At 41.7% G+C, this 27,992-nt stretch overlaps 1 protein-coding gene across 7 annotated transcripts; it reads left to right on the forward strand.

The window, feature by feature from the left end:
• Positions 1-170: 170 nt before the first annotated feature.
• Positions 171-27,922, forward strand: Inpp1 (inositol polyphosphate-1-phosphatase). 7 transcript variants are annotated; one of them, XM_013067151.3, is made up of 6 exons: positions 171-284; positions 15,038-15,300; positions 17,513-17,573; positions 20,429-20,629; positions 22,908-23,082; positions 24,600-27,922. In XM_013067151.3, exons 2-6 carry the CDS (start codon positions 15,097-15,099, stop codon positions 25,153-25,155), a joined length of 1,197 nt encoding a protein of 398 aa, XP_012922605.2. In that variant the 5' UTR covers positions 171-284; positions 15,038-15,096; the 3' UTR covers positions 25,156-27,922. The 7 variants fall into 7 exon arrangements, with proteins under 7 accessions (XP_012922605.2, XP_004869038.2, XP_004869034.2 ...); XM_004868981.4 differs by lacking the exon at positions 171-284 and adding an exon at positions 387-401; XM_004868977.4 differs by lacking the exon at positions 171-284 and adding an exon at positions 546-676.
• The last annotated feature ends 70 nt before the right edge of the window (positions 27,923-27,992 follow it).

The raw sequence follows: 27,992 nt of genomic DNA on the forward strand, positions 1-27,992 counted from the left end.
TTGGGCCACGCGGAACGGAGGCCCGCGGGGCGCGGGCGAGCACCCACCCAGGAAGGAGCCGCACGGGGCAGGAGCCGTCCGGGGAGGGCGGGCCGTCCGCAGCAGCAGCCTCTTGCCCCGGCGGCGCCCTGGGGTCTGCAGCCTCGTCCAACCGGCGGCCGCGGAGAGGAAGTAGGAGGCGAGACGACCCCGCCAGCCACCCCAGCTAGCGGAGCGGGCGGCGCCCCTAAATCCCCGCCCCGTCCCTGTCCCCCCCTCCCTGTCCCAGGCGGGCGGCTCCGCAGGTGCGGGGCCCGGGCGGGGTGGAGCCGGCGGGCGGCGGGGCCGTGACCCGGGTGGGGAGCGGGGGTCGTCCCCGGGACCCTGCGGCGCCGGGCCGGGAGGAGCCGGAGCCGCATTCCGTGAGTCTGCGGGCGGTCCCGGGAAGCACGCGTGCGCCGGAGGTGACCCCGCGCCCGCCCCCGAACCCCCGGCTCTCCTGTGACGCCGTTGCGATCGCCGGGTCCCCCGGGCCCCCAGGAGGCGGCGCGTGGGCTGTGACCTCCCCGCCGCTTCCGCTCTCGCCCGGCTGCAGCCTCGCGCTCGGCTCCGCATCCCGAAGGGCCCGGCGCGCTCCTCCCGCGTCCCTGGCTCGCTGAGTCGGGCCCGGTCCAGCGTCGCCCCGGAGCGAGGGCAGGTGAGCGCGGCCAGCCGCGAGGGAGGCCCGCCTGCCTCTGCGTCCTGGCCCGGCTCCGAGGGCAGCGGGGCGGGAGGGGGCAGTCGCCGCCACTGAAAGAGCGCAGCGGCTCCGCCGGGCGGAAGCGCGGGGCGGCGGCGGAGCTGTGCGGCCCGGGCCCCCGCTTTTGAGAGGTGCGGCCGAGGGGCGGCGCCCGGCTGTCTCTGGCCACCGGCGTGATAAGTAAACAGGACCAGACTCGGTTCGGAAAATCGCGGAGCCCTTGCTCTTGGTCTTCTTGGGAGGAGGTCTTCTGAGAGGTGCAGAGTCGCGAGGGGTGGAGGAAACCGCTCACACGGGGTGGGCCGACCTGTGGGCGACTAGACGCGCGGCGTGCACGAAAACCCCTGCCTTTCCCAGTACCTCCTGAGAAGGGCAGTCAGTGTGCACGGCCTCGGCGTGTCTTTTGGAGATTTCCAGCGTTAAGCTAGCTGTGAGGCGTTGGAGCAGCAGATTTGCCCGAGGTGCGGAAGGTAGGAAAGCAGTCTGGGGCCCTTTCTCCTGAGTCCTAGCTCTGCTCAGCCTGCTAATAACCTAGTGTGAAAATAACCCCCAACCACTCTGGACTCAATTAGTTGACTGGCCTCGCTCTGAGTTCTTCAAATAGGGGATACCAGGAGAAAATTGAAGGCAGTGGAAGGACTCTTTATTTTTTCATGCAGATATTTGTTTGCTGTTTAGTACGGGTTTTATTTTTAAGTTCTTGAGGATATTTTTATTACTTTTAAAGTTTAGTTGCACTACTTTTTGCGTCGAATAAACTACCACTTAAACTTTTGAACTAAACCACTGCATGCTTGGAAATTACAGCTTAGACACATGCCCTTTGATGTGAAATATCTTATTATAGATTTAAATTATAGCCATGCTTGTAGTGGCCCTAAAAAAAGAAATTTCTTATTGGACACAAAAGGCCTATGGAACAAGTCATAAAGGTAATTCATTATATAGGCATTTGCTCTTTTATTTCTATCTCTAAAGCAATTAGAAAATGTCATGCTGTTTCATGTTATACAGAAATCGCCTCAAAGATTTTATGATATATAAAGTGATCAATAGAAACAAACATTTTTTTTTTTTTTGGTACCGGAGATCGAACTCGGGACCTTGGGCTTGCGAGGCAGGAGGCGGAACCACTGAGCTCCATCCCCGGTGCCGACAAACATTCATTTTTTAGGGGTGAAGACGGTGTATATGAGAACTTTTTCCAGGGGTGAGACTTTATAAAGGTCCCGGTTAAAATATTTTAAATCTAGTAATGAAGCTAACACTCTATGTAGAAAGTGGAAAAATTTTGCTTCCCATCTCCCATGATTAGTTTCCCAAATTTGAGTGATTTTTGAAATGCCTAGGCTAGTTGGCAGGTGCAGGGCCGGAATTGAAGATTCCCAGGTTGCAAGCTGGTAAAATTCTAATGGAAAGAAGATACTTCCAAGTGGGCACAGATGGTGAAAGTTTAAAAGATGAGCCCGCCCCGCCCCCGCAGCAGGTTTGGAAAGATAGATTGGTAAACCACTGTCAGTGAGATGAGCGGCTGACGTAATTTAAGATTCCAGCGCGTAAAATGTTCTTAAATGAGAGCTATGAGTAATTGATGATGTCACTCATTTAGGAAATCTGAAACTTCGCTATCCTTTCGTAGTTAAGTGAGTGAATTCTGTAAACCTGTTTTTGCATATTTGGTTTCTTTTATGTGGTATGCAATATTCTTTCACGGTACAGGAATATTTTAGTAATGGGTATTTAATTCAGATTACTGTGAGCAATCATCCACAGGAAAATATTGCACCTGATAATTTCTTTAACAGGTTTGTTACCACTTTTGTGCTGATTAAATATAAGAAAGGTAAGCATCCAAATAACCCTAACCCAAACCCTAAGTAACCTATTTGTAACTTTTACTAAATTGATTCCCTAAGCCAGCAACAACAAAAAAAGAAAACTTTACTTGGCCATAAAAATAGTTATATATAAAAACAAATTAGCAAAATAGTTAAAATATTAAACATTAAAATATTAAAAATCCTAAACAACAAATATTAACTAATTCATTTAGATTAATTACCATAATGGAAACTATCAGAATTTATATTTTTCTTCCTTCTCCTTATATTGCATTTTTCTTTTCTTCCTTTTTTGAGAGGGAATAATTAAAGGCCTGTTATTAAAATATGACATTATAAGACTCATGAGAGCAAAGAATGAGGGGAATAAAAATAATCAGATCAAGAAAATAAATATTAACCAGTTTAGACATTTATTTATGGTTGAAGAATTAGCAAGAATGCAAAAGAATTAGTATAATTATGTATTACTGTGGTTTTACTGAGCCATTTATATCATTTTAGTACTTTGAACTTATCAAATAAAAAGATACTATAAATATTCTTTTATCACTTTGTGTTCCTTTAAAGGCAAATATTATATTTGAGCATTCATTTTGCAAATATTTGTAAAAAAACCAAAAATTTACTTGTACAGAGTGGAACAATAAATAGAATGCTAGGAAATACACTGCTACACCCAGAAATAATATTCTATAACACCTGCTTTCTTACTTTAACATTCAGGAGATGTATTTTAGATCAAGTAATTTATTATTGCAGAAATAAATAATAATCTTCCATAAGGCTCTCTGAAGAGCTCTTTCAACTCATGTTTTCTAATAGTTGTAATCCTAAAATTTGCATACTGAATAATCCTTTACAGATTAATTTTGGTGCAAGAAAATCCTTTTAAACATGTTTATCTCTAATGGAATGAAAATCAATCCGTTTCCAGAATTCCCACAGTGCATGTATCCTGGGGAGATGGAGCGAGTTTCCTGCTCTCCAGGTCTTTACAATAGAGACAGCTGTATGCCCAGAGGAATGAGTTGGGAGCTTTCCTCATAGTCCATTGCCCCCCCCCCACCCCCAACCCACACCCAAACCACTGCACAGAAACACAGGGCACATATTAAAGACCTCCATGATTGCTTTGCAAACTCAGCATCAAGGCAAATAACCTAGCGCTCTTCTTTCTACCTAATTTTCATATCCCTACCCCAGCCTCTTTTTTGTGTGCTTCGTTCCATCTATACATTTATTATGCTTTTTAGGTAGATAGAGGAGGAATGTCAGATGCTTTTAAGGTGTGCATTCCCTGTGACTTCCTGTAAAATACATGTATATCAGGTTTACCACTTTAACCATCTTTTGATGTAGAGCTCAGCAGCATTAAGTATGGTCATGTCAGTGTGCAACTATCACCCCTGTCCATGTCCAGAATTTTTCTTCCCGAACTAGAACTTTATGCCCATTAAACAGCACTCTCCATTACGCTCTCCTTGGCCCCTTAGCCACCGTTGTACTTCTGTGTACTTGAGTGTGCTAGTCTGGGTCCCTCCTAAGTGGAATCATGTAGTATTTGACCTTTTGAGGATGGCTTATTTTACTTAGCATGGTATCTTCAGGGTTAACCAGTGTTGTTGCATATGTCAGAATTCCATTGCTTTTTAAGGCCGAATAATCCCACCTTTTTTTTTAAATATGGAAACTAGATACAAAAAAACAGGGACATTTAGGCTGGGTGTGGTGGTGCACACCTGTAATCATAGCACATTAGGAGGCTGAGACAGGAGAATCATAAGGTTGAGCCTGGCCTGTACAACCTAGCGAGACCCTGTCTCTAAAGTATAAAAAGGGCTGGGGACAAAGACTGGGGTTCAATCCCCGGTACCACAAAAAACAAAACGATATGGGGAAGTTTTGAAGAGGAACAGCCCACCGAAATCATCCCACCCAGACGTCACGGCCCTTCTTCTCTTTCTCGTTTATGCTTACAAAAGTGAGAAAAATGAATCCCCAGGAGCCTCAGTTCCATGGCCAGGGTTGTACCCTGGGTCTCTGAAGGGCAGAGCAGAGCCTGAGAATAGCTGTGCTGTGGCCGAATTGAGGGCAAGCCTCTTTCTGCCACACGCGCGATGGCATGTGAAGATAAGACACAGCGAGCATGAAGCGAGTCCATGCTCCCTGTAAGGGCTTCAAGAGTCCAGGAAGCTGGCCAGTTTCCCTTAATGATCAATAAATGTTCCATTCAAAAAGGACTTGAGTAGTAGGACTCTAGGTTCTGACTGACAATGATCAAAACTATAAATAACATTCTACTGGCATCTGTATTCTTTCTACAAGGCATATAGCTTGTCTCTGGATTTTGCCTTGAGTTATGCACTAAATTTATATTTTTAAAATTAGTTGAGATAGGGCTGGGATTTAGCTCAGTGGTTCTGCCGCCTGCCTCACAAGCATAAGGTTCCGAGTTCAATCCCTGGTACCAAAAGAAAAAAATTTAATTGAGATAGTTACACTGAATCTTTATTTTTATTTTTATTTTTTTTTATTTTTGGTACTGGAGATTGAACTCAGGACCTTGCACTTGTGAGGCAGGCGTGGTGCCACTGAGCTAAATCCCCAGCCCTGAATCTTTTATTTTTTGGACTTTATGCAATTTTAGATTTCATTTGTGACATTTCAGGTGTTCTAAAAACCTCTCAGCATACAAACATTTAAGCATATAGTTGGAACATAGCAGATAGAAAAAAGTCTAAATGAAGGAAATTTCTATATATGAAATGTTCCTAACTATGGAAAAGATAAAAGGGGTCACTTCCAGTTTAAAGATATTTCTGTTTTCTTTTCTTTTTTTTTTTTTTTGGTACCGGAGATCGAACTCAGGTTCTTGCATTTGCACAGCAGGTGGCGAAACCGCTGAGCTAAATCGCCGGCCCTAAAGATATTTCTGTTAAGATGTATTATGTACATATATACATCCCCCAGGGTGAATGTAATCATTATGTACTGCAAACATGTACTAATAAGAAATATGAAAGTATTTCCAAGTGGAATACGTTCATAATTTTCAGATTAAGTGCTGGGAATTCTGACATGCCTGCTTTACATAAGTGTTACTCTAATGTGGAATAGTCACAATGTAGATCAACTTGGATCTCCTCCCCAGCACTAAATTTTTGTTTAAAAGGACAAAGTTAAGTTGACTCATCTGAAGAGCAGTGGCCATTGGGAGTCCCAGTTCTTCTCCTAAGTCACCAGTAAGGGACAGACAGAGGTGAGACCCTGGTACCTGGCTTTTCCGTAGAGTACCAGATAAAAACCATCTGCGGGGCCATTCCTTTTCTCAGAGCAGATCTACTGATTCAGTATCTCCCAGGGGAAGATCTCAAACATTGGAATTTATAACATGTTCCAATTAGTGGTTGACCTTAGTAATTTGGAAAACATAGCATTAGCACCAGACAAGCTACCTGAACAGTGGCCTATTGCTTTGGGCATCAGTGAGCAAAAATGTGGGCTAATGTGGTCCTTTAATGGTCTTAGCAGAGCCAGGATGCAACCAGTGTATATGTGGCTTGCTTGTTAGCATTATTTGAAGGTTGGGAAGGAGGGCATGAGAAATATTGGAATTAAATAGATGGCTGTGTACATCCCATATTGAATGTCTTTTTTTTTTTAACAAAACCGAATTTACTGTTTTTGGCAATTTAATTAGCTAATTAATCTTGTCAAGGATAAAGTATCATTTCAGATTCTGATTTAGTGCTCCAAAATGCTAGTCATCCAGATATAGCTGTGGTTCACTTTTACAAATGAATACAGAATAGAGATAGACTTTTATATAAACAAAGATGGGCTTGTGTGCCTAACAGCACCTGGGTAGTGTTGATAAAATCAAAGTACAATAAACACGATGACAAAGATGAATTCTGTATTTGCAAAGCTAAGAGGAAAGTCATCAGCCAACATTTATTGAACACCTCTGAAGTATGCGCCAAGACTCAGAAGAAACTACCCATGTTGGGATCTCTTGCCAGACAGCGTGCACACGTAAACCGATAGACGGTGTGTTACAGGACAGCGGAGATGGAGATTTGGCCATCTCTGTTCCCCCATGCCCTAGGAGTCAGGAATGGCTCTCCTGGAGAAGCCAAGAGCTGAACTGAGTCTCCTCCTTACACACACACTCACACGTGCACACACACACCTTTTGTTGAATTAAAAATGCATGCATAGTTCGATCCCCGGCACAAAAAAAAAAAATGCCCGCCTAAGAGTGTGGAGTTCCTTAGTGCATAGCTTAATGAATCTACTCAAAGTCAGCCATGCATGTCACCAGCCATACTCAGATCCAAAGCATAGCTGCCTGGAGCTGCCTTCACAGCCTCCCCACCACTAACCCCTCCTTGCTTGCCAAAGGTACACACCAGTGTGACTTTAACACCACAGCTTAGTTTTCTCTAGTTTTGAACTTTGACTGAATTAAATAGCAGTGTATCTTTCACATGTGATTTCTTCGCTTGACCCTGTTTTTATGAGCTGTATCCATATTGTTGCCTATTGTAGGAGTTCATTCGCTTTCACAGTTGTGTGGTATTTTGCCGTATGAATATGCTACCGTTTATTTTATTTTATTTTATATTTATTTATTTATTTGGTACCAGGGATTGAACTCGAGTCCTTGCGCTTGCAAGGCAAACGATGGAACCACTGAGCTAAATCCCTGGCCCCCGTTTATTTTATTATTGATAATTATATGGGTTATTGCCAGTGTGGGATTATTACAAATAATGCTGCTCATAAATACTTTGGAACATGTCTTCTAATCCATAAGTGCATGAATTTCAGTTGGGTATGTATATAGAAGGAAAATTGTTATCATGGATTATGCTTAAATTCCACACATTGCAAGTGGCTTTCCAAAATGGTTGTGCCAATTTCACTCCTGCTAGCACTGTGTAAAGTGTTCCCATTGCTCGGTATCTTCACCAAAACTTGAAAATTTTAGTCTTTAATTTTAGCTACTCCACTAGAAATGTAGCAGTATTCTGTTGAGATTTCAAGTTGCATTTTCCTAGTTCCTAATTAAGTAGCTTACCTTCTCATATGTTTATTAGCCATTTGGATAATTCTTTTTTAATGAGGTTTCTTGCCTCGAATTGATTCTGAGAAGATGAGTGGTAGAGAAAGCAAGTGAAAAGTCACGCCAACCAGTGGGAACCTCATTTGTGAGGATATAGAATTTCTAGAGCATGAGAGTAAGTGGATAGGAAGTGGGAAATCAGCTACTATATTGGGTGGTGCACACAGTGCTTCCGTTCCCCTGTCCCTTTTGCCAGGGCAGCTTCCAATCTCCACTCCCGAGGCAGCCCAAGGATGGAACAAAGGAGAGGTGGAATGAAGTCAGTTTCCCCTCTTAAGAGTAATGTGAGCTGAATAGAGCCTTGGCCACACCTCCATGCGCGTCCATGTTGGGGACTCCTGGACAGCTGGACCCCCTTAAGCAAGGTCAGGACAGTCACCTTCTTGGAAATCACCAAGGTACTTCGTGGAAGCCAGCCCTTTCCCACAGCAGCCACTCGGGCAGGCAGAGCTACGGCACAGTGGCTTCACACTGGCATTCCTCAGGCTGGGTTGAGCCTGAATGATGGGGTTGGGTGGAGTCAGTGTTAAGGGACAAAAGAACTTGGGCTCTGCAGAAGTATTGGAGCCTCTGCTGGAAGGAGGGGACATCAAGGGACATGACTTGACTCATTTGCCGTTCACTAGAGCAGTCTGTTTGGCTGCGGGTCCTTATTCTGTCATCACGCTCTGTCCCTGTGGACAGTGAGCACAGCCCGCTTCCGGTACAGACAGGCTCTCCACATAAGAACAGACCCCCCAGGGTCCTGGAGTCCTCAGAAAGTCTCCTGATAAAATGTCCCCTTGGCAAGTGGGTCGCCCACGCCCCTGCGGATGGCCCACCATGAAGCCAGAGTAGTCTGTCTGCCAGCCATTAGGAGCCAGAGTTTCCGCCCAGATGCCCAGAAACGGAAGCAATCAGAGCTAGCCTGCGTAAAGTAGCTTTAATCTGGGTGATTCAGAGAATTAGAAGGTGTTCCCAGGCTTCTGGATTTAGTAGACTGTAAATTTTCAGAAAAATGTTGGAGTGACCCATGTAAACTTGCCAACCTCTTATTTCTCAAGACCCATGACTGTGGTTTCTGTGAGAGTGTATTTAATAGACACAGTTGCTGCTTATTACTGACTGTGTGCAGGGCTCTGTGCTGAGTATTCTCCCAGTGAGATAGAATTTGATCTTCATAGCATCATTGCAAGGTAAGTATTGCCTTCACATTACAGCTGAGAAGAGGCCAGAGAGGCTAAGTAAATTACCTGATGTACACAGGTAGGTAACAGTAGAGCTAGGTTTTGAAGCCAGGTCTGTTGGATTTCAAAGCCTGTGTCTTTCCCATTATGTTGTTTACTGCCCCTGAAATATGGGTGAACTATTCAGATATGTCCCCTGCCTCCCTTTTTCTTCTTCCTCTCTCTCTCCCCACCTCTCTTGGAATCAAACCCAAGGCCCCACTGAGCTAGCTACACCTCCAGTCCCAAATATGATTTTTAAGCCACTGATGATCTAATAAGATGATAGAATGGCTAGAATTAAAACTTCAGTTCTATCTTTGTCGAGGTTAGTTTTTTTTCCTGATCTTTGTTTTTAAAACTATTTCTAAAACCAGACTTGAGAATCACTGAAAAGCTTCTAATTCTGGCATTGCGATATAGTGTTATATTACTATAGAGATCTACATTTAGTTGGAGGTGGTGAGGACTGAAACTTCTTTAAGCCCACTGAAATGTGATTGGAAATAAGTTCTTACAAAGCAAGGCTTATGAGGCCTGGGATTTAGCTCAGTGGTTCTGCCACCGCCTGCCTTGCAAGTGCAAGGTCCTGAGTTTGGTCCCAGATACCAAAAAAACACAAAGCAAGGCTTATGAGAGAGATTATCTCATTGCCCACCCCATCTCCAGTGATGTGGCTGGTGAGGTGAAAAGCTCCTCCTTGGAGAGTTCCCCTCACAGAATTAAGCATTCTGACCATGTAAATGAGGAAGAGAATCCAATCCATTTTTTCTGTTTGGCTAGAAAACAAAAGATAAAGAATAGATTGCGTTGGCATTCGCTGAGATCACCCGGGCATCTCTCTCAGGAGAGGAACTCATGTTCCTCTATCACTCGTGTGTCGAAGCACTCCTACATGTGACTGTGCCATCAGCTCTCGTAGTCACAGGTCCTGTGCCCATGGACTCAACCAACTGCAGATTGAAAGTGTTTGAAAAAATTGTCTAAAATGAACATGTACACATTTTTTATCATTAGTCCCTAGCAATACAGTATAATATGCATTTACGTTGAGTTGAGTATTATAAGTAATCTAGAGATAATTTAAAGCATGCAGGAGGATGTGTGTAAATTATACGCAAATACTCTATCATTCTATATAAGAGATTTGAGCATTCACATATTTTGTACTATGGGGATCCTGGAATCCCCCCAGGATATCAAGAGGTGGCTGCATTTGGAGAAAGGACCTTAAAGATTACATGAGGGCATACAAGGGGGTCTCCATCCAATCTGACTAGTGTCCTTCTGAGAGGGGGGAAAGACACCAGAGATTCATGCCTACAGAGGAAAGGCCAGGTGAGGACACACAGAAGGGCTGGCGGTAAGCCAAGGGGCACTTAGGGAACCCAAAGCTGTTGACACCTTGACCTTGGCCTTCCAGCCCCAAGAACTGTGAGAACATCAACTCCTGTCATTAAGTCTTAGCAACAGTTTCAGACAACAAACTAATAGAAAAAGCACTAGAGATGCCACATGAGTTATCCCAGTCCACCACCTGTGCTGGGCAGATGGTTAAGAGAGACCAGTGGAAACCGATGGGTGAAATTTCACTACCCAGCAGCATACTTGACAGTGAGTCTGAGGATCAGCTGAGAAAAGGTTTTATATTATTGAGAATAAAAGGGAAGTCAGGTGTCAAAAAGTGATTTATAATGCTCAGATAGGTCACAGACGTCAGCTAGATATGTTTGCTGTGTAATGTGTATCATACCAAGGTGCTGATGATTATCCAATAATTAGTAATTTCTTTAACAGCTATCAATTTATGGAAAATAATTTTATTGGCCTGAGTACTGGTTAACAGTGTAGGCTTCTGTCAACTGGCTGGGGATTGAATCTTTACGTGGCTACTAACAACAGTAGTAATTCTGATACAGGTGATTCTCAGAACACCTTTTGTGTATTTTGTTTTGTTTTTTTGGTACTGGGGATCGATCTCAGGTCCTTCTGCTTGCGAGGCAGGTGGCAGAACCACTGAGCTAAATCCTCAGCCCAGAACACCTTTTAAGAAACTTATCAAAAGGAATTTCTTCTCTAGGCGAGGCCATTGAATTATGATAAGTGCCATAACTTAAAATATGTTTAACTTAAACCACCTTTGACCTACTGTCCACATGAATGGCTGATAGCAGCACCATTGTACCTGTAAGGTTTCACCAGCTGGCCCTGAAGTGAGGGGCGTAAGTGTGTAAGGGGAATGGTGGGTGTGTAAATTTGCTTTTAAAATCCTGAAAGATATTTTCCATGAGTGTTAATAAGTATTGATAAACCATACATTCTGATTGGATGTAGCCCTCAGTTTCTCTGTAGATAAACGATCTCAAGCTGGGTCAGTCAAGGTGAGCATGGGTTGTCCAGGGCTCCCCGCTGGACTGCGGCATGACTGCTGCACCTGAGTGGGGACAGAGGGAGGCAGGAGGAAGCAGCTTACACAGAAAACAGTACGAGACCTAATTTGTTCGGAAGAAATGGTCTATTCAGCCAAAAAGTAATAGGTCCACTGCACATTAGTTTTTATATCACTACTGAGGATTGAACCCAGGGCCCTTACACTGAGCTACATCCCTACCCCTTTTTATTTTTTATTTTAAAACAGAGTCTTGCTAAATGACCTTGCTCAGGCTGGGCTTAAAAATGCAATCCTCCTGCCTCAGCCTCCCCGAGTGCTGGAACTACAGGCATCTGATACCATGTCCACCTGGCTGCAGATTATTAGTCTTGTCTGTAGGCTGTGGGCAGCAGTTTAGAGATCTGGGACCCTGGTGAGAAAGAGAACTAGCTGAAGAAGTGCTGCATTTAGGGTGGTGGGAGAAAGTGTAGGATTAACCAGAAGCTGGGGAGCTCCACCTGGAGTTTGGTAAAATACAACAGTGATGCCTCAGGACTGAGCAGGGAGTGATGGAGGCTGAAGTTGGGGATAACTCTGGATTCCCTTTGGGGTTGTGAGTTTCTAAAGTCTGTGTGCCTGTTTTGGTTGACGGCTGAAAGCTATTTCCCATGGGTCAGGTTGAGAAGCAGCCAGGCTCAGGTGAGGAAGTGGTCATCATGGAGGATAGGAAGGTCAGATCCAGAGAGGAGCAGCTCCAGGTTCCCGGAGGCAGCTGCAAGAAACTCATCTGGGTACCCAACAGTTCAGTTGTACAGTGTTGCTTTTCAGAAAAAAAACCAAATAGGTTTTAACAAAGGTGACTGTAACAGACAATACTGATGTTGTTTACTTTGAAGTTTTCAAATTGAGCTTAACATCTTTGCACTCCTTATTTAAGTCAAAAAACTTTTAATACTATTGGTTCATTGATTCCTTTCCTTTAACTTATAATAACTAAAATATTTAGTAGAAAGTGAAAATTATGGCTATGACATTTGTAGTCTTGGGCTTCTATTTTACTGGAGGTGTTTGCATCTTTCTGTGTACAGTGGACCCTTGACTTACAAACTCAGTTTGTTCTTGAGGACTGATTCTAACTCAAGTTGGTCAGTGAAGGCTCAGGCTCCTCTACACAGCCTTCACAGTCTCTCTCCTGTACACAGGCAGATCTCAGTGTCCTCAGGGAGACACTGCCCAGGATTTCTCAGTTGACCCCACACAGGAGAGGATGCTATCATTTTCCTTCCAGAACTCTTTAAGGGTTAAATCTGTATCTGAGACCATCTGGAAGAAAAAGTAGCAGGCATTCAAGTGGTAACTCAAGACTTTGGTCATAAGTTAAAACTAAAATTCTGGTCATAACCCAAGTTGTTTGTATGTCAGGTTGGTTGTAACTCGAGTGTCCACTGTATTTTATACATAGCTTGTAATTTGTGCCACTTATATGTCACATATGGCCATAAATTATCTCCCAGTCAAAATGTCTTAGCTTATTAATGCAACTGTTTTCCTTTCCAAGCCAACTAAGGTGAATCTTCCAACATATTCCTAAAAGAAAAGGGATTTGAAAGTAGACAGGTGTTTTCGTTTACTACGTCTTCTCTGCCACCTGGAAGCTTTTTGTGTTTATTACCGTAGTTCCATTTTGTTTGGACATTTGCCCTAAGATATTTTAAAATGACATTCCTTATCATAAAACCACTACATATTTACTTAGAATATTTGAAAATCATAAAACCCTAATGTAAAAAAAGTAATTCACAAACTTACTACTTAGAAAAAACTGTTAGCAAAATATCACCTACTGATTTCTCTTCTGTCACTTTCTCTTTCTGTATAAACACAAATTGGTAACATATTATCATTCTATGTATGGCCATAGGTTGTTTTCCACTTGACATACCATTAGTATATTTCCATTTTATTAAGTATTCTTTAAAAACAGGATGTTGCTGACCTTATAGTATTCTATGCTAGATTTACCAATTTTAAGATTATTTCTTTTTTTTTTTTTTTGGTACCGGGGATCGAACTTGGGTCCTTGTGCTTGTGAGGCAGGCAGCGGAACCACTGAGCTAAATCCCCAGCCAACTTTAAGATTATTTCAACCTTTTGCTACTGTAAATATTACCTACCTCCTGTAAAAATATTTTAACTCAACCCTGATTTCTCAAAACAAATTAAGGAAAGTCTGGAGTTACTAAAAAATCAGTTTCATCTGTAGGGCTTTGGTACACTTTTGTCAAATGTCCACTTGCAGAGGGTCACAGTTGCTCTACCATACCCCTTGTGGGATGAATGTTAACTTTAAAATATATATCACTGGCCGGGGGATTTAGCTCAGTGGTTCTGCTTCCTGCCTCACAAGCACAAGGTCCCGAGTTCGATCCCTGGTACCAAAAAACAAAACAAAACACATATATCACTATTAAAGAGAATATCTCATTGTTTTGTTCATGTTCCTTTTATTACCATCGAGGTTGGAGATCCATTCTGTATGATCTCATGGTAATCGACCCATAATCCTAGGAAAACATCTCTTTTAGCGAACTTAAGATAAGCACTATGACTATTCAGTTAACCCTGTTGGTTCCAAATCTTCATAGATGTACTAATTTTCAGTCTCTCAAAGTCCATTCAGGAAACTCCTCTCAATGGAGGAAATGATCTGTTACGATGGTAAAGCATCCAAGTGATTCTGAGCTCAGCCGTTTAGTCTTGCGTAACCTTGCAGAAGTTACTTAACCTTCCTAAGTTTGTTTCCCTGACTGTAAAACAAGACAATTTCACAATAATTCTCAAATGAGGAGATGGGAATTATTTGTGCATTTTTCCTTAACTTTATTTCTTTTTTCTTCTCCTACTGGGGATTGAACCCAAGGCTATTGCACCAAGCTAAATCCCCAGCTCTTTTATGTTTTATTTTGAGAAAGGCTTTTGTGAAATTGCCCAGTTTAGGTTCAAACTTGCAATCTCCCTGCCTCCTTGCTGGGATTACAGACTTGCAACACCACATCTGGCTTTCAATCTTTTAATTAGAGGCGGTTACTATTAAAAAGTGAGAAATGTTTCCTAATGACAAGATAGGCCCAATAGACCAAGGAATATAGCATAAAACTCTTAGAAGCCAGAACTTTCCAACTCACAACAGGTTGTCCGTTCACTCCATTTTACTAATAGTGGAGGAACCCATAGATGGATTTTTTTTTTCATAGAAGGATAAGAGAAAGTTGGCTGAAAAGTAACTTATGATGAACCCAGAGTGGCCTCAGAATGCAGGATTCCACAGTGCTTGCTGCCTGATTGTCACTAAGAAAGTTGCCTGGAACTGACAGCCTAAATCTGTCCACTTCTCCCTCCTCCTCACAGGGTGAATGAACAGATGAGCACATCTGCACCTATGTGGTCACTTCAAGGTCTGGATAATTTTAAGGTCACTGCAATCTGACTTTCCTTTAACACTGCTGTGGCCCCCTGTCTGCTAGGGATCTGTATGTAAGAAATTCTCATTACAAGATTTTTCTTTCTCTGATCATTCAGTTCTTCGTCTCAGGGATTTCTGCAAGTGCAAATACTGTTTCTTGATGTTAGCTTCTGTCTGTGGGTCTGCTAGCTGCTCAGCGGGGCTGACCCGGTTGGCCGCCCGATGGATGGGTTGCTGGTAGTCAGGAGGCCCCTGACATCACTCTGTGCAGTGCTTTCTCTTTCACATTCTCACGCTTGCTTCCCCAGCTGACGGCTCACAGGGTGGGTGCCCCTTCTGTGGGCACTGCTGAAAAGTGAGGGCAGCAATGTCCGACATCCTCCGGGAGCTGCTCCGCGTCTCCGAGAAAGCGGCCAACATCGCCCGGGCGTGCAGGCAGCAAGAAGCCCTCTTCCAGCTGCTCATCGAAGAGAAGAAGGAGGGAGAGAAGAACAAGAAGTTCACCTTGGATTTCAAGACCCTGGCTGATGTGCTGGTACAGGAAGTTATAAAACAGAACATGGAGAACAAGGTAAAAACAGTCACAGGATGGTGGCTCAGGAGTTTGCCTCTGTGGTTTTTCCCCCGTGGAATAGCATAACTTTGACCTCCCGTAGGCTGGATTTCAAATACACACCTTGGGGTTTCCACCCTTGTTAGGACTGCAAAATTAATAAAGTATTCATTGAGGAAAATCTTTAAAATACAGAACAGAAAACACAAGAATCACAATTTTAACACCTAGAGATGAACATTCTGTATAGAATCTTTCATTTATTGGGTTTCACTAAAAATCACTCATTTATTAATGAGTTTCATCTTAATAAACAATACATACTCTCTGAGACATAAGCAAAATTAAGAATCCTTTTAATCCCACCACTAGAGAAAACCACAGCTGTGTTCTGCTAGATATTGTTAGAATATGTTCTTTCCATGTTCCTGTGTGCACATGACCCATATAATTTATTTCAACAGAAATGAGAGCACACTGTTTCATAACCTTAATTTTTTAACTTGATATAGTTAAGTCTTATCTTTTGGACTTAATCATTTATCTCATATTTGCCTTTGTTATGGGCTTGTGCCTAGATAAAGCTTCCATTTATTCTACTAGAAAAATACTGTCATAAGTAACAGTGATGGTGATTCTAAGTACCTTCAGCTAATTGGAGAAATGGTATTCAAAAATAGTATTAATAATGGTAATAATATTAGCAGATACATACTCCCTGTTCTAAGAACTTTAAATATATTCACTTACCTAATTTTTATAACGATTTTGTGAGGTAAGAACCATTATTTTAATATAATGGATTTTTAAAAAGGGCATGGAGAATTTAGGTAACTTAACATTACACAGAAAATGAGTGGCCAGGCGAGTTTTTGAACACAGACAAGCTGGCTCCAGAGTCTGTTATTTGCAATACTATATTGCCTTTTATATGATAATCCAATAATGTTTCCATGTTTAGGAAGATAGAACCTTATGACAGAAAGCATTATAAAATAGTGGAATATATTCTATAAAATTCTAATTTGGAGAATCATTTAGAATCATTTACATAAATGTTAGCCATAGGCAGGAAAAAAGAATAAATGACCCCATGAAATTTCTACAAACTATATTCTTTCTTGCCTCATCTGGCTCCAGTCAACTAAGTGAAGAACTTTTATTTTTGTTACTGAGGGACAATTGAACAACTGGATTAGATATGTATTGACATTCATTTTTATAGGCTAATATTTACCCCAGAGCGTTGTAACAAGTTCAGGCAATTGCTCCTTCATGAAGTAAACGCCAGAATGTATGTACTGTCACTCAATTTCGGTTATATACAATATTTTTATTTCATATCCTAGTAGCCTTAGCAAAGATCTGTAAGCAGGCTTAGGAGACAAAGCGTTAGTCCGTGCTGAGTAACTTGGTTGCCAGCTCTTGCAGGCTTGTAAAGAGAGAGGAAAAAATAAGTGGTAGCTGTTGGCATTATTAAAGCTTCTGACCATCTGCAGGCAATGGAGTTACAGTATTTGAAGCATTTCCTTGCTTTTGTTCCCTGAGAACATCATCAGGGAACATCATTTGGCACATATCTTGAGAAAAATGTCTTTACGACTGAGGATCAGAAACAATATGTGTCAGAAAGCTGCTCAATCATACAGAGATGAGAGGAGGCTCTGACGACTCCATTTATTCATTTGGTATTGATATATAAATTATTGGTCAATAAAATAGTTTGCTTTTCAGGCTAGCAAGGTAATATTGAAAAAAAGCTATTGGTAAGTCCAATAGGTACAAACCCATTTGAAAAATGCAAATAAAATCTAATGGTATCTTCTCACTTCTTCTTTCTAGTCTTAGTAATTTAGGTACTTGACCTATAATACTACCTTGTGTAAGCCATTCGTGTGCTGTTTAAGAGCAATAGTTAAAATATCTCCTTTGCAAGCATTCTAGTTCTATGGTCCTTATACATGGGAGAAGGACAAGACATAAAAAAACCAGTCCTCCACCATGATTTAGACTTTCTGAGTGGCAGATGAACAGGAATACGTTAGAAAACTGAGCACTGAACCAAGCTGGCTTCAGTTTCGTATGTCAATTTGTTTCTAGAATTAGAAATTCCTGAATTTCAGAATTGTGTGATTTAACTTGGAATGTAAAATGGAAATCTGTTCAGAATTGAAAATGTGTGTGGGTTTTTGTTGTTATTTTGGGTTTTGTCATATTCTGAATCATTCAGTTTCCAGGCTTGGAAAAAAACATTTTTGGAGAAGAATCTAATGAGTTTACTAATGATTTGGGTAAGTATAAGAATCTTAATATGTCTTTGTTACTTAATTTTCTTATAGTATTCTGATCTCCAATTTACACCATGAAATAAATGGATATTTGAAAGCCTTTCCGTGTAGACAACATGATATAGTAGAATGTTAAACTTCTTTCATTGAAATATCATGCCATTTAAGTTAGAGATTTATGTTCTCTTAGAGTAGTCCAGCAAGTCCATGTATCATTTAAATAATTTGTCAGTTAACCTTTAGGAAAGTTGTATGGCCCATTGGGAATCTAATGGGGGTTCCTGGTGTCCCCAGATTGATGTACAGTGGTATGGACAATTTCGGTTCCTAGGTAGAAGCCCATTTGTGGATGTCCTGAGGGGTCCATGGCTCTTAGCTAAGAATGTGAGGAGGTCCTGGCCCTGAAATACTGGGTGATCTTAAACCAGTCACCTTCTCATTTCTCTGGGTCTCAGAATGTCTGTAAAGGTACTTAAACCAACTGAAAGGTTCCTTTTAGTACCAAGTTTTTTGTTTGTTTGGGCACTGTGTTTTGTTTGAGATGGGGTATTGCTGTGTTGCCGAGGCTGGGCTCAATTCTTGGACTTAGGTGATCCCTCCACCCAAACCTCCTAAGTAGCTGGGACTCTAGTAGTGTGCCACCATGCACGACTGGTATCATGTTTTTAGTCTTACTTAGTTTCCGGTGGGTAGAGTCTCCTGGTGTTATAGGGGGAAAATATCACAATATCTGATTATTTTCAGAGATTTTTTTTAGTTTGTTTGGGTTTTTGTTTAATGGTAGAATTCTAAAATAGTAAACATTAAACATTGATCCTGAGGGCCTGGGGATTTAGCTCAGTGGTGCTACGCCTGCCTCACAAGCGCAGGGTCCTGAGTCTGATCCCCAGTACCGAAAAACAAAAAAAACAAAAAAACATTAATCATGGGACAAATAGTTAAATATCTAGAAGCACACAAAGAGAAAAAACTTTGTAGTCTCTCATGGGCTCTGTGTTACAATGCACTTAGTTCTAAGATAGTAAGAAGAAAGAAAGCCCCTTTAAGGTTCTGAAGGTTAATAATGACTCCTGTAATTAGCTCACAAGAAGCCCTCATTTGAAATCCTACCATTGACTACTTCATATTATTTTAATATTTCATATTATTTTAGTACTCCATTTATCAAGAATTGTGGGGACAAAAGCCTCATTCCATATCCATTTTCGTGTTGAAAGGGCAAAGAAACATGGAGATGCGGAAAGATGGCCAGATGGTGTGAGCGCAGGCAGCGGCAGATCATAGACAGGGAACTGGATTTCTCCAAGTGTGATGGGAATATCCTGGCCAGTTTTAAGCAGAGGAGTAGTACAACATGACTACTCATTGGAACGAGGATCCCATGAGTTTTTGCCCAAAGTAGTGCTCAGTATCTGGGAGTGATTAGAATTATTATTCCCCAACTTTAACTGTCTCATTTGGATGTGATTTCAGTAAACTCAAGGGACTGTTTTCTTGCTGATTCAGAGTTGTCTCTGTGGGCTGAGGCGTAGCTCAGTGGTCAAGCGCTTGCCTGGCATGTACAAGGCCCTGGGTCTCATCACGAGCCCAGAAAAAACAAAAAATCAAAAGCCCAAGTCCTCATTGTAGTAGATTCACACTGTGCTTCCCAAACCTTACCAATCACTTCTTCACCTCGGGATCTTGTTAAAATTCAACAGGTCTGGGGTGAGGCTGGAGCTGTGAGTTTCTCTCAGGCTCGCCTGGGATGCAGGTGCGGAACAGAAAGGAGAGCTAGGAGTATGTGAATGCATACGGGGAGCCCCACAGTGCCATGTTTTCGTTTTTAGAGAGTTTTTTTGTTTTCTTCATTGCTGTCAGTTTTTATGATTAATTTGCCCATCTGTAGGAACTTCCTCCCTCCCTTCGGTTGGAGTCTGGGGGGAAGCACTTGGACTTGTAATTTTGGCTTCTCTTGGAGAAGCAACTTTTCTTACATCCTGCTTCTCAGTGCTGTAGAGGGGAGCTATCCCTATCTGTGTCATTTTGAATTATATAACTTTACTATGTTTAAAGATTAATAAACTTCATCTTATATTAATGAACTGAAACAATTTTCAGCTAAAAGGATTACAGAAGGAGGTAGAAGTCCTTCAGCATGCTTATTAAGCCTCCATTCTTTTCAATAACATTTTTATGCAAACAGTAACATATGCATAATAAAAGTCAAAAGGAAAAAAGAAATAACTAATATTTTATCAAGGATTCACAGGGTTTCTTTACTAATCCATAGATCCCCTTAAATTGGATACAAAATTCTGTCCATGGCGATTTTTCTGGGGGGCAGGCCTTTTGGTTCCTGGAATACAAAGCCCTCTTGAGTTAAGGGAATCAGGCCATTGGGGATTTGCGACTTGGTGAAGTTCCCTAGGTGATTCTGCCAGTCAGCCAGGTCCAGGACCCACAAGTGTGGATCCATTACCCTCATCTAGTCTTCTGTGTGCCTGGGGTGTGTGTGTGTGTGTGTGTGTGTGTGTGTGTGTGTGTGTGTGTAATGTTTTTGCAGTACTGGGGATTGAACCCTGGGTCTTCATACTGAACTATATCATCAGTCCTTTCTATTTTTTACTTTGAGATGGGATCTCATAAGTTACTAAGTTGCTCAGGCTGGGCTTGAACTTGTGATCCTCCTGTCTCGGCCTCAGAGTGCTGGGGTTACAGGCATGCACCACCACACCTGGATGCCTTCACATAGTCTTAAGTGCATGGCTTTTACCGCCTCCTCTTTGGCCTTCTCTCTCTTTTCACCCACCCTCATGTTGTTTTTTCTCCACCGAAACTCCTGATATGCAATGGCTTTTAGTTTGTCTTTATTCTAGGGGAAAAGATTACCATACAACTGTGCTCAACAGAGGAAGAAACCACAGAGCTTCTTAGCAGAGTCCTCAGTGGTAACAGATTGGCATCTGAAGCGCTGGCCAAGGTTGTTCATCAGGATGTTGCCTTCGGAGACCCAGCTCTGGATTCCATAAACATCAGCATTCCACAGGACATTCTGGGAATTTGGGTGGATCCCATAGGTAAGTATAGAGACTGTGTTTGCTGCGGTTGCTTTTATGTGTTCTTGCTTACCATCCTTTTATTTTCATTTTTTGCCTTGGGAAAATAAAAATTATTGAGAATGTAGTTTTCACTTTCCTAGAAGTTTTTTAAGTTTCAAAATGATAAGGGTGGAGACATGCTGTAATGTTGTGTTATGGCTCTGCATATAGACATGCATATTACAGCTACGTGTACACACATTTATATGCACATCTCTAACAAAATGAACTAACTCATCTTTAAAAGACCTCAGGGGCCAGACTGGTACGTGAGAGCATGAAATGATATACTTATGACCAATTGAGACACGTGCTAATAGAAAAGCATTGAGCTCCAATAGATCTTGATGTATGGACATACAGGCCAGATCTTCAGACTTTTAAAAGAAACCAAAATCCATGTTTTTAAAGTCAGAGCTCCCAGTTTTTAACCATTGACTAATTCAATTAAATAAGGCAACAGCGAATAACACAGTGGAGGTCAGGTAGAACACAGCCCTGTCTCACGAGCAGTCAGTTTGTAAGCCTGTGTAAACCTTACCATTATTTTTTGTCCTTATTGTAGGAGGACCATAATCTATAGCTCATTGTTTAAAAAATGTTGCCCAGGGCCAGGGATTTAGCTCAGTGGTTCCACCGCCTGCCACACAAGCACAAGGACCCGAGTTCGATCCCAGGTACCAAAAAAAGTAAAAAATAAAAAATGTAGCCCATGTTCTCAATGATGCCATTAATGCAAAGTCTTCAGTATTAATATTAAAAAGTTCCTCACATGGTTTTCCCTTCCCTGACATATACCACCCAACACAGCTGAGAGCCCATGTTATGCTGAGCAGGCATCCTCCCCGAATCTGCCCATCCCACGACACATGAACACAGTGTTACAGAAATGGGTTTCACTAGCCGAGCATGGTGGTGCATACCTGTAATCTTAGCTATTTGAGAGGCTGAGGCAGGAAAAGCACTTGAGCCCAGAGGTTCAAGACCAGCCTGGGAAACAGAGTAAGACCTTTTCTCAAAAACAAAGCCAGGGATTTAGTTCAGTGGTGCTGTGCCTGCCTCCCAAGTGCAAGGTCCCGAATTCCATCTCCTGTACCAGAAAGAAAAAAAATTGAGAAAGGGAAGGAAGGAAGGAAGGAAAGATAGATAGAAGGAAAAAAAATGGTTTATCAGAGAATTACATAACATTCACCACTGGATTATATATGAAGACGAACACTCTTTTCCAAAATCTTTCCTCACTTGAGGGTACATTGGCATCAGTTAGGATTTCAGAAACAGAGGGAGCCCCTGTCCCTTGGTTCTACCCTGAAGCGGCCCTGTTACCTACTGTAGCTCTCTAGACCTTTTACCAGGCACATCCTTATCTGTGTGCTAGCTCCCTGGATGTATCCCTTAAGGGGAAACACAGCTCTTCAACTCCTCCTCACAGGAGCACCATCAATTTCTTTCCTCTTATGCCCTCACCATTGTCTATTCTTCCTTCTAACTTGAGGAACCAAATAATAGAATAGTAATATGTGATTCCATCTCTGCCAGCTTCCTGGAAGGAAGCTTTTCCATCTGCATTGGACTAGTCCTTCAGTTTCCCTGAATTGTTAGCTTTTAGATACTTTTGCCATGTGATGAATATTTGAGTGTTTGTTATTGTGCTAGATGCCACAGGAACTATGGACATGTCCTTTCCCATCAGTTCTCATATAGGCAGGAAAATACAAGAAGCCAAATAACAAGTCAATACAGTGACATCCGAAGGTAAAACCAGAGGGGTAGAAGAGATAAAATTGAGATGTAGGACAAAATTGAGAGATGTGTTATGGTTAAATCTAGAATGTCCTTCAAAAGCCTCATGTGTTCAGAGGCGGAGCTTTTGAAAGTGAGTGGATCATGGGAGAATCATCCACTGATGAGTTCAATAGCTGAATATGATGCCCTTGTCAGAAGAGCCAGGTCACTGGGGTGTGATGTGGGTGGATGTAACTTCCTCCACTGTTTCTCCCTACTCTCTGCTTCCTGGCCACCATGATGTGAGCAGCTTTCCTCCTCCCGAACCCTTCCCCCATACCATTTCTGCATTTGAGCCTACCGACCATGCATAGACTGAAACTTCTGGAACCACGAGCTCAAACTAAACCTTGCCTCCTTTAATTTGCAGGTGTCGCCTGTTATGTCTGCACAGTGAGGAAAGCCAAGATATATTCATTATTTTCTAAATAATCTTTACCTGGATCTCAACATGTTTGTTTCATTTTTTCAGATTCAACCTATCAATACATTAAAGGTTCTGCTGACGTTAAAGCCAACCAAGGGATTTTCCCCTGTGGCCTTCAGTGTGTCACCATTTTAATTGGTGTCTATGACATACAGACAGGGATGCCTCTGATGGGAGTCATCAACCAACCTTTTGTGTCACAAGACCTAAACACACTCAGGTAAAAGATGGACACTTTTGAGCTATTATAGCTTTTAGAACTTAAAACCTCAGTTTTGCTTATTGCCATGCCATTCCCAGGACTGGATACATTAGGGGGTTCTTGCTAAAAGTCCACAGGTTTGAATTAAAGTTCTTTGTATTTTCAGTCCTGGATTTGGCATAATTTTATTTGGACCCACATGTATGCTGGTAGGAATTTTAAGAGGTAACATCTTCAGAAATCATCCTTTCATATGTGCAGTATAGCAACCCTGTTCTATGTTTCTGGAATCCACTCAAAATATAATTAGTAGGAGGCAAACTCTGTCTTACAATACGTTTGGAGCAAGATAGATGTCATCACTATACATCCAGTTGAACTTTTGTAAAATCTAAACTTTAGCTTAGACAAAACTAAAAAAAGTGTGGAAAATGTCCAATGCAAAGATTGATCGGTGTGGCCAGGGTGAGCCCAACTCGGGTGTCTGTTCTCACACACACTGGCAGTATTTTCAGCCTCCCCGCTCCTTGGCCTTCCTGTGAAATCTCAGACAGCATAGTGAAGTCCAAGTGCAAAAAGCAGCCTTGGTTTTTTTATTGAAATAGGTCATACTTTTCCATTCATATAGAACTACATATGTTTATCAAATGTTGAATTACTTCGGATAAGAATAGTTTACTCTTTAACAGACATAAGTTGACATTTCTGGAATTTTGATATTTTCCCTCTACCTCTTGCTTTTTTCTTCCAAAGGAAATATGTGGTTTGGAATCATCTTTAAAAGGTCAGTAAGAAATTAGGAAGTACTGGGGAAGTGTGCAGACATACTCCTGGCCTAGAACTGGGGGTAGTGGACAAAGCAGTTAGTGCTACAGATTCTAGAGTAAGACCCTTTGGGTTTGAAAGCAGATTCTACTACTACATATGAGCTGCCTGGGCCTTGGCGCCTTACTTTCTCTAAGCCTCTGTTTCCTCAACTGCAAATAGAGTGAGTTACCCAACATAGAAGGCAAATGCATTAATAAATGGAAAGTGCTGTTATCATCATTCTTGCCAAAAATAACCACATGGTGAGTCTCCTTTGGTGTCAAGCCAAAGTGGAACCAGTGCATACAAGAATAAAAAGGACACACCATGACGAAAACTTGTTATAAAAGACTGTAAGAAATTTGCAGATTGATGTATCTGTTCATCTTTTCTCCTGCTAAACTTAAAATGCCAAAAGTGTTAATAAAAGTTTGTAGTTTCTGGAGACCGGAAAGCCCAGAAATATTTTAGTGTTGTCCCAGATTGAGACGATAATGCAATAAAATTGAAAGCATTCCTAACTCTGTAACAATACAGGTAGCTGCATGCATAGGAGTAACTTTTAGAAACAAATTAGCTATTTGATATCTATTTCCAGGCTTAGGGATGTGGAAACTCATGTTAATGATGAATCATGTATTTTTTCATGTCCTTAAATTTGAAAGCAATATGGATAATGAAAGCAAATGAAATAACCAATTCCATCAACTGAAATTTTCCTTCTCCAGGTGGAAAGGAGAGTGCTACTGGGGCCTTTCTTACATGGGGACCAACATCTATTCACTCCAGCCCACCACCTCTAAAAACAGTGGCAAAACCCATCCTGCAAGCACCAGCTCTGAGGGCAAATCCCCCCACCCTTTCTCCGCTGTCATTAGTACAAGTGAAAAGGAGACCATCAAAGCTGCACTGTCACGGGTGTGTGAAGACAGCATCTTCCGGGCAGCTGGGGCTGGTTACAAGAGCCTTTGTGTGGTCCAAGACCTTGTGGATGTTTACATCTTTTCTGAAGACACCACCTTCAAGTGGGACACCTGTGCCCCGCACGCCATCCTGAGGGCTATGGGTGGGGGGATTGTGGACATGAAAGGATGCCTAGAAAGAAGTGCAGGAGCAAGGCTGAGTCTGCCGGAGCTGCTGTATCACACGGAAAACACAGGAGCCACTGGGGTCGATCGCTGGGCCAACAAGGGAGGACTGATTGCATACAGGTCCAGAAAGCGGCTGGAGACCTTCCTGAGCCACCTCCTCCAAAATCTTGCATCTTTGGAGTCACAGACATAGAAGGGCTCTGATCTCAATGTACACATAGACTGAACTATTTTCCATTATCTCTGTCTTTTGAAGATAGTGTTGTCCTGTTGGTGGTTAATGCACATCTTCCTCTTTTGAGGAGCATTTTTCCATTTTGTGTTCATAATGTTAATTTTGGTAACTTAATGACATTCATGCAGCAATTAAGTATGATATTCTTACAGTAAATATTGTACTGCTAATGTTGCTTGAAACACTTCAATAAAATACTGCAGAAGAAAAATTCTGTTCAGTTAGTAGGGCTACTCTAAACATCTGAGTTATAAGAGGAATACCACTGAAATATCAGGGAAAATACTAAAGGGGTTCGCTTGGGTTTTGTTTCCTGTCTTGATGGGAAAATCTGCCAGTTTAGAACTTTGAATTTGCATAATGTAGCCAAGTTCAAGTATTTTCATACTATTCTTGTGTTTCTCATAAGAAGGAAAGCCTGGAGCACTCAGGAGAGAAAGCTAGGTATATGCACAGAGAGAGGAGGGGGTGGAGAGAGAGAGAAAGATGCAGACACTCCATTTGTGTAGGAGAGAATGTAAAGGAGTAAAGAGGCTTTTGTAATTTTTGCATATTTACTACTCTTGCCAAAAACCAGAGAGAGGCTTCAGATATATGAACCCATGGGTATAACAGTGTCCCACACTTGAATGCTCTGAGATGTGCACTGGCCACTTTTCCTGTGTTCTTTGGCAGGCCTGGCAGCCCGGGGTGCAGGAGGGGGGCTCAGACACTCAGCTCTGACTTCTTTCTGCCCACCACCCTCTAGGGGCCAAAGGTGTTTTTTTCCCCTACAATTACAAAGGAATGAAAATAACACTCCATTTTTTCTTCTAATGTCTTTAGATTTTAAAAAATTGACGAATGTTGTATACATTTATGTTGTATAATATGATGCTTTGGAATATGTATACATTATGCAATGGATATATTAATAATACTGTCTCACTTTTTTGTGGTGAGAACACTTAAAAGCTACTGTTAGCAACTCTCAAGTATACAGTGTATTGTTATGAACTGTAGTGACAACATTGTAAGATAGATCTTTCCACCTAACTGAAATTTTGTTCCTTTGATCAAAGTCTTCCCAATCCTCATTGCTCACTCCCAGTAACCACCATTCTACTCTCTGCTTCTATGAGTTTGACTTCCTTAGTGTTCATATATAAGTGAGATTGTGGGGGATTTGTCTTTCTATGTCTGGCTTATTTCTCTTCACATAATAGCTTCCAGGGGTTCATGTTATTCCAAATGACAGGATTTCCTCCTCTTTTAAGACTGAATAACATTCATCGTCTACACAGCATATATTTTCTTTATCCATCCATCCATTGATATACACTTAGGTTGATGCCATACCTTGTCTATTATGAACACTGCTGAATGAACATGGGAGTGAAGATATCTCTTTGACAAATGAAATTGTGTTTCTGTAGTCAAACAGTTCAGAACTTTGCTGCATACAGCAGATTCTGTGGTTGATACAGTGATGGGGTTACAAGTTTTTAATTTCATTGTGCTCTGTGTTTGGCTGTGGACTCTCAAGATGCATATTTTTGTCACTGACAGTCTAGTTTAAAGAGCTGATTTGAAGTCAAAGTCAGTTCATTCTTCACAAACCACATTAGGAAAATCCAGGACTTCTGGCCCCATATGCACCAGCATGGAGAAATAAAATATGGTTCAAAAAAAAGCATATGTTGTCAGTAAGAACATTTTTAGAATATGTAAATTAACATTCAGCAAAAACAGTCATCTCCAATGAGATCTGAATAGACAGTTTCTCAGTTAATTAGAAGAGAAAAAAGCTGGAGAAAAGAAGGAATCAAACATTCTGTAAACATGCACAGTCAGCCTTCTGTATTCATAGCTTCCACATCCACAGATTCAACCAACCTTGGATGGGACATATTTTTGTTAAGTTCACCTGCACTGAAGTTCACAGACTTTTTTTCTTGTCCTTATTCCTGAGCCAGTATAATATGGCAACTGTTTACATTGAATTGAGGTATTAAAAGTGATCTAGAGATGACTTAAAGCATATGGGAGCCGATGCATAGGTTTTATGTGACTATTACTCCATTTCAGAAGATTTGAGCACCTGTGGGTTTGGGGCCTCGGGACACAATCCTCATCTGGTCCTGAGTGGTCCCCACACACTCAGAATCTTTACAGAGAAGCTGAGGCCCTTTCTTAAAGCCTGTGTCTGGACAGGTCTACGTTTTTCTTGCATAATTACCACACCCAAGTGAATATGATTCCTAATTTTAATTTCTTTACAGGAGGAATTTGAAAATATTTGCAAAGCAATTAAGGCCATAAACATTCTGAATCTTTATAACTTTCCCTTCTAATTTTGCATTTGTTCTTTCTCATTGGTACATGTTTGCATATGTAATGATTCCATTCATCATGTGGAGTTGGTACATGGACGCAACATCTTTTTCGTTTGCTTTGTTTTGGTACCAGGGATCGAACTCGGGACCTTGCGCTTGCGAGGCAGGCACCAGAACCACTGAGGCAAATCCTCGGCCCAGGACACAACATCTCATTTCTTTCATCCCCTTCCCCACCTCTCCATCTCTCGTTCCTCTTCCCTTTTGTAAAAAAGATCTTGCTCCCTATTTCCTTTCATCTTTTTTTTGGAAAACTTTATTTCAATGTAATACAAGTAGCTATTATCTATCTTTCATTTTGCTATTTATATTTTGGGTTTTTCATATAAGAGAAACCATGCGATATTTAAGATTGTGTGTCTGATTCTTGCACTTAACATTATGGTCTCAAGATGCATTCACTTTCCTACAAATGACTCA

This window comes from Heterocephalus glaber, unplaced genomic scaffold, assembly GCF_053883595.1.
Source record: "Heterocephalus glaber isolate CG9 unplaced genomic scaffold, H.glaber_assembly_v1.0 deba00001190, whole genome shotgun sequence".
Lineage (NCBI taxonomy): Eukaryota > Metazoa > Chordata > Mammalia > Rodentia > Bathyergidae > Heterocephalus > Heterocephalus glaber.

Excerpts from the sequence above, each read along its gene's own strand:
- Inpp1 (XM_013067151.3), top strand. The coding sequence starts at position 15,097 with ATGTCCGACATCCTCCGGGAGCTGCTCCGCGTCTCCGAGAAAGCGGCC. Across the intron at positions 17,574-20,428 it reads TGAGTTTACTAATGATTTGG|GGGAAAAGATTACCATACAA; the intron begins GTAAGTATAAGA and ends TCTTTATTCTAG. Across the intron at positions 20,630-22,907 it reads AATTTGGGTGGATCCCATAG|ATTCAACCTATCAATACATT; the intron begins GTAAGTATAGAG and ends TCATTTTTTCAG.